The 13,956-nt window shown below is 38.4% G+C and overlaps 1 protein-coding gene and 1 long non-coding RNA gene across 2 annotated transcripts; one reads left to right on the forward strand and one right to left on the reverse strand.

The window, feature by feature from the left end:
* Positions 1-3: 3 nt before the first annotated feature.
* Positions 4-6,179, reverse strand: LOC147871244 (uncharacterized). Its single transcript, XR_015532634.1, has 2 exons — positions 5,535-6,179; positions 4-78 (listed from the first exon to the last, which is right to left on the reverse strand). It is a non-coding gene; the product is annotated as an uncharacterized LOC147871244 (long non-coding RNA).
* Positions 1,570-12,968, forward strand: Sfxn1-3 (Sideroflexin-1-3). Its single transcript, XM_022081017.2, has 8 exons — positions 1,570-2,088; positions 6,175-6,345; positions 7,940-8,038; positions 8,349-8,424; positions 9,611-9,696; positions 10,207-10,334; positions 11,343-11,527; positions 12,007-12,968. Exons 1-8 carry the CDS (start codon positions 1,916-1,918, stop codon positions 12,064-12,066), a joined length of 978 nt encoding a protein of 325 aa, XP_021936709.1. The 5' UTR covers positions 1,570-1,915; the 3' UTR covers positions 12,067-12,968.
* The last annotated feature ends 988 nt before the right edge of the window (positions 12,969-13,956 follow it).

The raw sequence follows: 13,956 nt of genomic DNA on the forward strand, positions 1-13,956 counted from the left end.
ATATATCACAGTAAAATTATTCTTGCACGCTTCCCTCTTTTCCCCATGTACTCCACAACCACGTCCTATCCTCCCAACCTGCTGAAACACAAAATGCAATAAATTTATAGGCACTCATTCAGTTGAAAAGCTTAAAATTAGAAAATTTCTTTGTTGAAAGTTGTACTCGTTTTACGAGTTGGACTGTGTGGACCAAACGTTATCAGTTTTTAATTGCAAACAGTAACAGCAACGACGAAGTGTTACTTCCTTAATGGACATACATTAGTATTTCAGAACGCTAATTTAAGGCTCGACTCACCTGGTTCACCTTCAACTTGAGGACAGTCAAAATTAACCTAGGGTTTCACTATCTCATAGCTTCAAAACATAAACGACAGCCTTCGAACACACAACAAATTACGCATTACGACACAAAAACAATTCTTATGCATTTGGGTTAAAGGTGTTTCATTCTGAATAACATCCCAAAAACGGTACTTTCTTTCTCAGTTCACTCGCAAATCAGGGAAGAAAAACATTACGTCACACAAGCACAACGACCATCTTGGGATTCGTGAATAATCGATTCAATGAAATGTCGAACGCCATTATCGATACTCGAATCTAATTCCTCGAAACCATCTGCAGGGATGTCCAAATTGAATGGTTGTGGACGATACAGCATTGACATCTAAAAAAAAATATTTGAAAAACTATACCAACTGATATTTAAACAAGAAAGGACTTGTTAAATATTGATATTTCGAGTCTGTTGATTTAGCATTTAATTAATAGAACTCAAACATTCGATTTAGTTCAACTTCGTAGTTGACGTTAAGATTCTCTTGTTCAGGTCATGAAGTCTTATAACAATTCGCCACATAAATGCCCGGTACATTCTAACGTTATCTTTATCGTCATTGCAGATATTATCATTTATAAGCGAAGACTAGACATAAAGATCGTTAAAGATTCCGTCGTTTGTTATTACAATGATCTGCATGTTTGTAAGACTTGAGGTTCTCACAGCGGTGAATATGAAGATTTCTGTCTTCTGGGTTGTTGCGCTGTGTAGTCTGGTCGATGTTAACCAACGTTTCAGAGGTCATACTGCCTCCGTCATCGCCCTGATGACGGAGGCAGTATGACCTCTGAAACGTTGGTTAACATCGACCAGACTACACAGCGCAACAACCCAGAAGACAGAAATCTTCATCTGCATGTTTGTCTAAAAGGTAAAATTGGCTTTTTAAAGTACTAAATTCGTATTTCGTTAGCGCGACTTGAAGAATAATTCCTTAGAGACGCTAGCAGGTTTCTCTAACAAGTGTTTAACCTCACGAAAACCTGATCGGGGTCGAATAACGGTACTAGACTGCAATTATGAAAGAATTCACCATCTAGTGAATATTTGTCCCGTAAGTTGGCAACAGAGCTTTCATTGAAAGCGGTTCAATAAAACTTAATAGCAAGACGGAACAGCGCTATATATATATATTACATATCAATAAGTGCACATTTTCGGTCATTCAAAGAAAGACAGCCTGAATTCAAATGATTTGAGTAGTTTATACAACATTCTCTTTTAAAGTCGCTTTCTGTTACACTATTACACGTGCGTGTTATGGCTCGTGACAATGTCCGTTTCAAACCCTACCTGTTTGTTTCCTTCGTTACCACTACAACCCATGTTCAACTTATAAGGAACTAAGATGCTAGTGAACCGCTGTTTGGAATACGTATCACTTGGAAATTAAAGACATAAATAAGCCGAAGAATAAAGATAAAAGTGTAAAAGAAACATTAGTTGTGATTTTAAATGAGTGAAACTCAGTGTCCACATATTTTCATGCGTGATGGGTGTCTGGAGGGGATGCATTGATTCTCGAGGCGCTGGGTTATCGAACAGAGCAAAGGCATTCTGTACCAGAATATGGACAGTAGTACATCAGTCCTACGTTTGAAAGTGAATATTGACGAACCACGATGGGACCAAAGCACATACTGGGGGCGAGCGAAGCATTTCTTTTCTATAACAAACCCATTAAATATTCTAGCTACAAAGCAGGAGCTGGAGAAAGCGAGGAACATTGTTCAAACATACAGGTCTGTAAAACCATTTATTATATTTGCAAATTTGGTACTTATTTAGATAGTCAGAAAATTAGTTGCTTTTACGAATCTTTAATTTTCATTACCGAGCCCACAAAACTTGCCATTACTGTCCTGAATCAACTCAAACCCAGCATCACATTCCTCCGAATCCATTTTAATATCATTTTTCAATCTATGCTTACGTTTCCAAACTAAATTATTTTCTTAAGTTTTTTTTATCAAAACGTTGTTTGTTTTTATCTTATATCCATTTGTACCATATGTCCCGCCAATCTCATCGTCCTTGATTTAATCGCCCTAATAATATTCAGTAAAATGCATAAATTATAGTTGTTCACAAGAGCCCATCACTGGACACTACCTTTAGCCAGATGAATCCTGCCTACATTTCACGCCACATTTCTTTAAGATTTGTCTTATTATATTTTTGTACATCTATGCCATTCGACGCTACAGTCTGAGATACTGAAAAAGCGTTGTTGAATAAACCATAAATAAATATAAATGCATTCCATGTGTTCTATTTCCTTCACCTTTATGAATTAAAATTTTGTATATATTTTGTGTAACACGTCATCCAGTCACGTTGACATTGATTGGATTGCCGTAATAATATTGGAGAAGTGTAAAATAATAAAACACCTAATTGTGCTATTTTATCAAAAGATTCTTATCATAACTCTGTTTTTCCCATGGAGTGACAGATCAAGTTTTAAACCCACATAAAACAGAAGGAAATATTACAGCTATGTATGTCTGCATCTTAATATTTTGTTTTTAGGTAAGAATAGAAAATAAAAGATTCTGAACTGAATGGCAGTAGACATTCCCTAACACTGATTTATTTTTAATATCTTAGCGAATGTAATTTTGATTTGTTACGGTCATTCCTGATTTAAAATATTATTTTTTAAGAAGTCAGGTAAAAATATAACGAGAAAGTTGTATTAAAGGTATGTAATAATACCTTGAAACTGTAAGCTTTAACCTTTTAAAGACGGAAGATCATTTGAAATATTTAAAAATTCAGTTTATTACAAAAACAAAAACACAATGAGTCTCCATTACGAAAACCAATTAGTAAATGCTGTGCGGGAAAATAATCGTTGTTTATTTTGATATTCATAACGAAACGCATTGTCTGGGGATTACTAAAGATTATAAGTTAATATAAAGTCAAAGCCTGGGTTATATACACACACACACACACGCACAATTACCAATCTACTTTAAAACTAATGTCTCACAGTCCCAAAATAAATCGAACGAAATGTGAAAGATCTTGATGCTTGTTAAATAACTACCGCTTGTGTAATTGTGACTTGGGCTCTATATTTGATAAACTTTGATCTTTAAAACGCCATAGTTATAAATATTAATTGCCTTTCAGCGTCATGATCAAGGTTCACAAACAAGGTCATCAAGTTATTCCAAAGTGAGCGCAAGTGTGCATACAAAAACACGAGAAGTTTCTTACGGGGATCCAGAACCGGACAAACCGAGTATAAGAAAACTCACTTTATCCCAATAAGTGTAGGTAGGGCCTATTTAAACGAAGATTCATCAACACTCTCAATGTTGGTTCTTAATAGAAAAATAAGCGAAAAAAAGCGACATGAAGCGAAGTCTACGAATTCCCAAACGTTCGCCACAATTCGATCTTTTATTAATGGTGTCAGTGACCCTAAATTTATTTGGTGTCAATGGCCTTTGCCTCTGGCCCAACAGTATCTACGCCCATCTCAGCAGTTCCCAAAGCCCTATGTTTCATTCAGATATAAGTAAACGATGACATCTGAAAGTTTCTGACGATTCTGTGTTGTAATCCGCAAAACTGGTATTTGAGCATTGTCCATTGTCTATATTTCATAATTTCAACGTTTCGGAAGCTGGATAAAAATTGGAAGGGAAGAAACCCTAGCTGGACCTGGACCGGGTCTGAACCTACTTCAATCAGGATGGCCAGGAGCTAGGGGTCCCTCTTTTCACCTGAAGACGGAAGAAGATTCAGCTTTCGAAATGTTGAAATTAAGATTAACATGAAGATGATGGACACACCACTTTTGCTGAAAGCACGTGGTTTCGAGAAATGGATTTTTCTTTGCAGACTTAGCAGTGTTCCACTAAAGGTCGACTTCGACTCCAGGCCCACCAACAGAAGTAGATTGGCTTTTTATTTCTACTCTTTTGTTTTGAAGATCAGACGTCACACAACCAACAAAAATAATAACTAATATTCTGTGTAGTCCACTAGTAAATTACCTGTCAGGAATAAAGATAAAATTAAAGTATTGCTTATTGTAAAGTTTAACAACAGCATTCACTCCACGGATCACATTTGGACAGTTTATGGAACCCGTGTAGAAGAACAGGAAACAATCTGCTACTTCCTTGATGCCACTATGTTCCACGCCCATAAAAACTATCAGGCAAAGTTATAATTTTATATCTTTTCATATTTGTTTCTAGACAGCAGACGGGGACACAAAAGACTATGAATTGCATGATAGCAAAGATTCCTCTAATTTAATCTTCTCTTAATTCTGTAAATGCAATTGTAATCTATTACCGTTGTTACAAAAATTTTAATTTCGTTGTTTATTGGATGGATTTATTAGCTGCCTCTATATAACGATGTTGTTCAGTTGTGTGTTGACGACACACAAACACTGTACCAGTTCCTGGCAGTAACAGACGAGTACACAGTATTGATGGAATGACAATTATAGGGGAAAACGCGAAGTACTCGGTGCGATATCACTATGTCCGTCACATGGTACTGAGGTTACAACTTCTTGTAATCCTGTGATTTTCCCCCCATGATGATATTCAAACCTGGCACCCTTACATACAAGCAAAGTGTTCTGCTACTGATGTCATGTGTTTCTTTTCCATCAGCTTGCTCTTTGCAATAAAAATGGCTTCAGAAAGGTGATGTTTCTTCCATCAAATCTCTGCTAAGCATTCATTGAACAAAAGGAATAAACCTGCTCTAATGATTTCTCCCACACTTTTACCATGGCTTACATTGCAAACCAATTTTCACTAATGTCGCTACTAAAATCCTTTTTTGCCTGTGACTAAACCAGTTCAGTGGGATTAAAATTGTAATAATATGGTGGTAGCTGTAAAACCTTGTAACCATTTTCTCCAATCAAGTCATAAATTCTAAACGCGCGAAAAAATATTACATAACATATTATCGGGAATACTACTAGACTGACTTCGTTCATAGCATAAAAGCAATTTAATTTCTCGTACTGATTTTTACACAGCAAATTAATCACTCTGAGATACATTTACAGAAACATTTTGATTCCGATGGGATAGACACAACTTCAAGGTCATGGTGTTAAATGTATCAGAGGACAACCCTCACCTATACACTAGCAATAATCTGTTCAAAAGTGAAACTAATATTAATGAGATTGTCTCACCTCTTACTTGAGGATATGTTGACAGTGTGAGATTAAGTAATTCAGCTTCGAGAGCTCTTTTTCCAAACGAAATTATCTTCTCTTGCAGCCAAGTAGTTATTTCATCGTCTCTCCAGCTATGTGTTGGAGGTTCCTCCAGAACAACATAATGATAAAGAACATTGTCCATTACAATTACTGAATGTTCTTCTAAATTTTACAGACGCTTAGACAACATCCAGTTCCAAAAATTCTTCCCATTCAACAAATCATTGTTGTGTCTTGACTTCGAACCTGAAATAAAAATTAAACTCGTGCCAAACACAAATCCATTTTATGTTCCAGGATGCAACTTGACATTATCTCAGATGTCCCCCAGAATGCTCCTCAAAGTGACTGATTCACTGGTATAGAACATTGCATGATTACACCTATTAATGCTAGAAAAATATACACCTTCAAACACTGAGCACACTTTTGAAAGGATGGAAGGTGCATCCTTCGGAGCTTTGTAATTTTTGAAGGCATTTTAATAGTTTTCAACAGACAGCCCAAAGTAAACAAATTAGTAGTGCAGTACCATCGCAGAATACATTCAGAGAAGAAATATTACAGACCTGAACAAAACCAACTAATAAATAAATCTACTTTTCGTTCGTAGGTCTGGAGGTGACGTCGGCCAGCTAACGGTTGACGAGCTATGGAAGGCGAAAGAGCTCTACGACTCGGCGTATCATCCGGACACTGGCGAGAAGATGATGGTCATAGGACGCATGTCCAGCCAAGTCCCTATGAACATGACCATTACAGGGTTCATGATGACTTTCTACAAGTGCGTACACAATGCCATCAAAGGAACTAATAGAGAAATCAAAGAATATACGAACAACACAGATTAATTGATGAGCGGACGGGCCGAAGAATGAAATGGCTTAAAAAATGAAAATAATTAAGTGGATGAATGAATAACATGAGTGTCGGTGGTCCGGGTTATTGCGCCATGTAGTATAAGTACCGGCATTTGTATGCAAGTTTGACTTTTGGTGAGTGACTTTGAGGGAACGGAGTGAAAGTGTTAACGGCTGGTTACTGGACCTGCAAACAAACACCAGTTACTTACGCGAATGCAAATGATAGTGCGCCTGGCATGATGTTTTCAGAAAAGGCAGTACTTACCTCATTTGAAAGGGCATAGAGTAGAGGTAAAGCTCGCAGATTCAAGCCGACTACTCTATTATGGATATAAGTCAACATTTCACAGAAACACGCTACCTCCATCATCTAATACGGCGCAACAACCCAGATCACGGCGGAAACACCAAATCTTACCACAATATGAATGGACGAATAAATTAAATGGATTCATTGATAAAATGAACGAATGAATAAATATTAAATTGGGTTTGGGATCTTCAAAAGTGTTGTTTCCAAATGCAGAAAAAGGCATATATGGCGCAAAATGAGATGGGGAAATGATGAAATTTTAATTTAAATAGAGTTTTGGGCAGTCGTGGTTTTCTAATTCCCAGTTGACAAACATGGCGTTCAAGATCCAACCCTTAGGGTCTGTAAAATTCAAAGCTCTATCGGTGATTGATTTTAATATTTACTAGTTTCACTAAAAATTGGGACGTCTGTTAAGTTCTTTATGTTAATACAGATCTATTATAATAACATGGAAAATATGCTATTCGCATACTTTCTATATCTGAAAGATGAATTCTGATATCGGGGCATTTGGCTGAGAAAATCGCGGTCATGTCAAATGTGGTCATGGCGTTCATCGTCATGTAAGCGATAACTCTTCCTGTAAATGCGTATAGGAAGTTTTGGAAGTCAAGTGCGACATTCACTCACCTGTTCCTCGATAAACCACAGGGTAATAACCGAAGGACAGTCTACATTGAGAGATTTCAGGTTATCACGTCGGTGAGTGTGTGCATGGCTATATAATATATTGCTTTCACGGGAGACGAAATTCATCAGCCGCATCAGGTGGTCGCAAAAAAACCGACGTTTCGAGATCCGTCGAGAACGTTCTCGAACGTCGGATTTTTCCCCGTGAAGACTTCATTTAATGCAGATGGCTGTCTTCTGGGATCTAAGATATAAGGTTCTCACGACCTTGAGTACGAAAACGGCTGTCTTCTGGGTTGCAGTGCCGTCATCAGGTCCTGATTTTGGAGGTAACAAGGACCTCTAAAACAATGTAAACTTCTACCAGACTAAACAGAGCTACAACCCAGAAGGCAGCCGTTTTCCGGGATGTGATCTTGTAGAAATTTGCTGATGTCTAAGAAGTGCTTTCTCCATCATAAGGACAATACGCCCTGACGATGGAGGCAAGGAACACAACATTTACGTCAACGATTATACATGTGTAGATTCAATAAATAATTGCGTATTATGTTTCCTTGTTTTTCAAGGACGACGCCTGGAGTTGTCTTCTGGCAGTGGGTAAACCAGTCTTTCAACGCAATAGTCAACTATACGAATAGAAGTGGAGACTCCCCGCTGACAAATACGTAAGTCATCTGTTGTAAAATCGTACTTCATGTTCGTCACCTAGAAACGTTAATTAACACGCATGAAGCCAATCTAACTAATCTACAGAGTGTCCCATTTAATTCTAAACCCACCTACTAGCATGTGACGTGCATGTTCTGCGTTGTGACCAACTCATCCTCCGGTAGCTCGCTCGCTGCTGCTGCTGCAATATGCTGTCGTGGTGGGTTCCATGTTAAGTGGGACACACTGTAGTTCTGTACCAGTTACTTTTAAGAACTTGTTGTATTAGTAAATGCACGTGACAACACACATACTATCTGTTGACAGGCAACTAGGGACATCGTACGTCCTAGCTACTGGTGGCGCTCTGGTGACAGCTCTGGGTCTTAACAGCCTCGTCAAGGTCAGGAAGTGATAATAAATTATGTAATTAGTTAAACTATTGGCTATCAGATTCAGCACATGGCGAGGAAGTGTCTTCACGCAATGGTCAACGTTCCTTAGTAAATTACTTGTTTCAGAAAGTGCTTAATAGTGTTCCGTCTTAAATAATAGTGTGAGGATGTGGGCTGGATTCAACTGGCTCATGATAGGGTCCTGTGGTGGGCTGTTTTGATCACGGTAATGAAACTTTGGGTTTCATAAAGGAGCGGGAAAACGAGTCACCTGAGAAATTATCAGCTTTTCAAGGAGAATTCTGCTCCTTTTAGCTGCTTGTTTTACTAATGCTCTGCTATCAGAGCTCATCTTGTCAATCTAACGACGTTGTTGACTGACAATGGAATTCATTACAGAAGCAAACATATTTTTACAAAATACATTTTCTCTCTCTCGAAACTTTGTCAAATGCAAAAGGAATGATCTTAAGGATTTTGTTCTTAGTCTTCGAAGAAGATCGGTTTAAATTTCTTGTGCGAAGAAACTTGTCCGTTTGATACGTTACTCTATCGCACGTGTTTCGTCTAGTTCTTTCCACCTTCCGTTCTCCCTCCACATCCACCATTTTTCTCTTCCTTCTTTCTTAATTTTCGTCTTCTTTTCCTTTTCCTTTGCCAGCCTCTTATAAAAGCACATCTCTTTCAGTCGTATTATCGTTATTATCATCATAATTTGATTTGGTCTTCACATATTCTTTGTGATTTTCCTTTCTACTATTTACCGTTTTATTTCTCATTCTACTCACAAGTTTCTTCTCTACATTTCTTATCATTTACGCCTACTGCGTCTCTTACTAGACTTACTTCTGAGACTATTATCGCTTTCTTCTACCTCTCTCATTTTGTTCTTTTCTCTTCTCCAGTCGTTACATTTTCTCCTTAAACAAAAAGAATTTGTGCGGTCAAGACGAAAATTGTGATCTTCTGGGTTGTGATGCTGTGTGGTATTACAGGTGGTAACCATCGTTTTGAAGGAAAGTGCGACCTCCATCTTCAGAGTTCAGTGTTCAAACCAGATACATTCTCCCCAAACCTTCGTAACAGCCTACAAGACACAATTCGACAATAATAGTGTGCTTCATTTCCACATAAATGAAAACTGGTACTGACTATTTTTATCATCCTGTACACGTGAGATATCCTTGTTTACAGACAGCTCCACCACTGATCGGCAGATGGGTCCCTTTTGCAGCAGTTGCAGCTGCTAATTGCATCAATATTCCACTAATGAGGCTCAGGTGGGTATCAATAAATTATTCTGTAACGAAATTCCATCTCCTTTATGGATCTTCCTTGAAGACTTCTAGGCATAGTCAATGCCTCTGACTCACTGGAATCAACTCTCGTCAGAAACCCAAGGACTGGTGTTCGCACAATGTCAACAGCGACAAGTGTCCTATCAAAGACTAAATACAAGCGGAAAACAGTAACAGCCAGAAACACCACAAAAGGTGTTGAGCATAATTGTATATTTAAACGCCGGGAGCCACACAAGTCGTAGACAAAGAAGACAATTAAACAAATAAAAACAATTAAATTTAATTAAAACTAAATTAAATGCGAGAAAGTTTAAAATAAATCAAGAATAAGATGCATTTCCTCTGGAATTTGCGCAGTGTAGGAACTGGCAGACGTTTCAGAAGTGCTTGCTGCCTCCATCATCAGAACGTCAGTCAGCACATGTAAAATATCAGTCATTTTCTACGGAACTACATGTAAAAGTGTCATAACGTGAAATCTTATTGCAGGGAGATCCAGGAAGGTGTCCCCGTCAGTGATATCAACGGTAACAGACTGGGGAACTCGAAGAGAGCAGCTGAGCGGGGCATCGCTCTTGTCACGTTGAGCCGAATTGGCATGGCCGCTCCTGGCATGGGTGCGTAACGGAAACTTGCTTACACAATAGAATGTAAGGTAGCCTGAAAGATGCCAACACCCACTCACAAAATGTCCGTAACGCTTGACTGTACGAGTTTGCCGTTCGTGTAGGCGAGACTATGGTGACTATTCTTTGGAATTGGATCCTCAGACTTTCAGAATGCGTGAATGAGTCACTGACCCTCGTCATGTTTTACGACAAGCAAATGGAATCAACCATTTTAGACACAATAAAGAGAAACTGTGAACTTCACTCGTTCGATACTGGAATTCTCTCTAATTGTACACAGTAAAGTAATCTCAGTACCATCCAAACAAGTATGACTGCTATTATGTGAAACGGGGTTAACGAAAACAATTATAGCCCTTTAGTCTCGATCAATACTGAGCGCACGAAATCCACGGAACCCAAATGCCAGGAATGCATGGTGGGTTGCCTACCCATCTGTTATAACTTGGCAGGGTTTTTGTACAGCGCAAGTCACATGTGCGTATATCTGCATCACTGTAAGCAACGACCGATTCTTGTTGAAATGAGCAGTTTTTTATTCAATGCCAGTAAATAACCTGTATGTCAAGACCTGTGCTCATTCGTATATGTATATATATATATATATATATATATATATATATATATATATATATATTGTTTTTAACCACACAGAGAGGATAATTCACGAAATATAATTTTGGTCTCGAAATTAGGGGGTTTGGTTTCAAGAATTGTGGGCTGTTCGTGGTGTCTCAGGTACGCAACTACTGCATGAAGACATCAGAACTAATTCGGCGGGGTCAGCCGTCGAAACGGGGAGCCTCGGTTTCTCTACCAGAATTATTTGACTAACAAAACCTTCTATGTAGTTAATACTGGGAGGATTTGAATGTGTGTGTATGGTATGGCTCACCATAATTGTTTCACTACGCGTAAAACTTAATGTCCAACACTGTTACCTGGCAACCTGGGCTGCTCATTGAAAGACGTCCGATTCTTGGTGTGATGTTGCAGTTTTCACGCCGATTGTGATGAACGCGCTGGAAAAGCGAGGTTTCTTGTCTCGCTACCCATGGAGCGCGGCCCCTATACAGCTAGCACTGCTCGGTGTCTGTCTCACGTTTGCCACTCCCATGTGCTGTGCCCTCTTCTCGCAGCGAGCCTCCATCTCCGTGTCAAATCTTGACGCTGAACTTCAGGTGATTGTACATCAGATACAAAATTACGAAACGGCTAGCGACCTTACAGAAAATATAAATATACATGTACAGAACTGTTATTACAATTGCGTTCACATTACTTCTGTGTCGTACGTAATATTTTAAGAAAAGAAAAGGACGCCTGCTGATTTAGTATCTAAGAAAAATATATTTGATATAACAAAATCCAAAGATCATAATCGTTCTTGAGAAACTAAGAGACACTCGGCTCTTATGGAACACGAAGACTCATTGCCGTCTTCATAAAAACCTGTCGAGGGTTTCTAACACATCTAAATAAATCCAGTTACGAATGTGCTATCATATTTATCTGGAATACATTTTAATATTTTCTTCCAAACTGCACGCTGCGCCTTCAAAGTGGTTTATTTTCTTCAAGTTTTCCGACCAAAGCAAAGAAGAAAATTTTAAAATGATAGGAACACACATATTAAAATGACAATCAATTTCTGTTCCAGGAAGAAATCAAGAAGCTTCCCAACCCGCCTACAGTTGTATATTACAACAAGGGGCTCTAAATGCTTCATCATGTAAGAAACCGATCTTAAGAAAACTAGACAATAAATGTTGTGTACTGTATCGCATATAAAAGATTACGTCAAAGAATTTGAAATTACAAAATGTGACGGACTGACAGGAAACGGAAGGTGACTGTATACTAGAAGGTTGCGGAACAAAATGAGGTCCTCATTAACCCATTACTTCAGACTTCCCTTCCTTACAATCTATATAATCCCTTCGATTCCCAGCATAGTCACTTCAGCCCTGAAGATGGAGACAATACATTTCTCCGAAACGTTAGACTCTACCGGCCAGTCCACGCGGAGCCAAAACCTAGAACAGCATCAAAAACGTCAGCGCCGTGAAAACATAAAATTTTACATTGTAAAATATGTCACATTTACGTAATGACGCTGTCAGTAGCTCAGATTGTATAGCGTTGGATGACAGGATAATTAATAAACAATGGAATTAGACATTAAATGGAAGAAAGTAATCGGGGCCTAATTTGAGGAAATATCGAGGAATTTTCCTGGACGAACTGAGGAAAACCACAAAAATTTCAATCACGATACATAACCGAGGTCTGAACCCGGGCCATCCCGAATACAAAACAGGAGTGCTAACCAGTCGACGGAGACGTTTAATATGACCAAATCGTGGCACCAGTGGTTTGTCAATGGAATAAATTATGATATAATCTTTGTTTCAGGCGACATAATAAATTAGTCTATGACCACTTCCTTTCCAATTAATTATTCACTAATCAACCTCTCATTCGACGCTACATTAGTATAAGCTACTGAAGCGTCGTTAAATAACTTGTAAAGAAATAAGTTAGCTCCTATTGTATTCATTCAACTGTATAATCAATAAAGTAAAAAATACAGGCCTTTACGAAATTAGAAATTACGTTAAATTGGATGGATACAATCTTTGTTTTGAACCAATTTAACTAGCTATTTTAACTTGCACATTCTAACCCACGATGTATGGAAGAAATGACAGTAGTAGTAACAACATTTACTGTCATATTAAGGACCCTGAACATGGTCACTGAGACTCAAACATTTTGCTCCAATAATAATTAAATCATTACTCAACTCTGTGGTAAGTTATAAAATATTCTGCTGTGTGTGGGGAGGGGGGGGGGTTTAAGAAGGGAACTTACCTCCGTGTCTAACCACCACGCCAAAGGCTTACAGAGGACTTGATCTCTATGATTCTACATGAAGATGAAAGGTCAGGTTCAAGCTTCAGACCTTTCAGTCCCAGGGAAAGAACCGCAGGACTCAATTGGATAAGAAGTTGGGTGGGTGGGTAGTTCAACCAATACCTAGTTACATCACTGCTTGTCCTGGCTCGAATGTAAAGGTTCGTTTTTCGAAAGGTTAAACCAAATATTATGGTGCGATGGGTGGGACATATAGCACGCATGGGAGAGACAGCGAGCTGTATACAAAATCTTCATCGAAAAACCTGAACAGAACATACTACCAGAAATAGGCACAAGTGGAAGCTTGATATTAAAATGTTGGGTTTAAGGATAAAACAGTAATTTTAAAGGTTGTGAAACTTCTCTTACTGTGAAGGAAGAACGTAGATTACAAGTGTTGAAAACAGGTTGCTCAGGAGGATATCTGGACCTAGGAGGGGTGAAATAAGTGGGGAATTAATGAATAATAGATTGGTAAGGTTTGGAAAGAATAGATACTGACCTGATTTAAGGCAATATCACAGTAAATTCTCATGGTGGCAGTGAGGAAAACTATGAAAATTCCCCGTTGATAGTGGATCTGGGAGGTGAGATATGAAACCAGGACCTACGGAGTATGAAGCAGGAGTGATAAGAACTAGGCCGCAACGTTCAGTGACTTGCATTCTGAAGCACTTTGTTCCATGCAGTT

The sequence above is a fragment of the Zootermopsis nevadensis genome, unplaced genomic scaffold (assembly GCF_977971745.1).
Source record: "Zootermopsis nevadensis isolate Lab colony 2312 unplaced genomic scaffold, Znev_1.0 Znev_ptg000061l, whole genome shotgun sequence".
In the NCBI taxonomy this organism is placed as follows: Eukaryota; Metazoa; Arthropoda; class Insecta; order Blattodea; family Termopsidae; genus Zootermopsis; species Zootermopsis nevadensis.

Coding starts and splice junctions, on each gene's coding strand:
- Sfxn1-3 (XM_022081017.2), top strand. CDS start 1,916: ATGGACAGTAGTACATCAGTCCTACGTTTGAAAGTGAATATTGACGAA. Junction 8,425..9,610: donor GTCTTAACAGCCTCGTCAAG/GTCAGGAAGTGA, acceptor CCTTGTTTACAG/ACAGCTCCACCACTGATCGG. Junction 10,335..11,342: donor CATGGCCGCTCCTGGCATGG/GTGCGTAACGGA, acceptor GTGATGTTGCAG/TTTTCACGCCGATTGTGATG.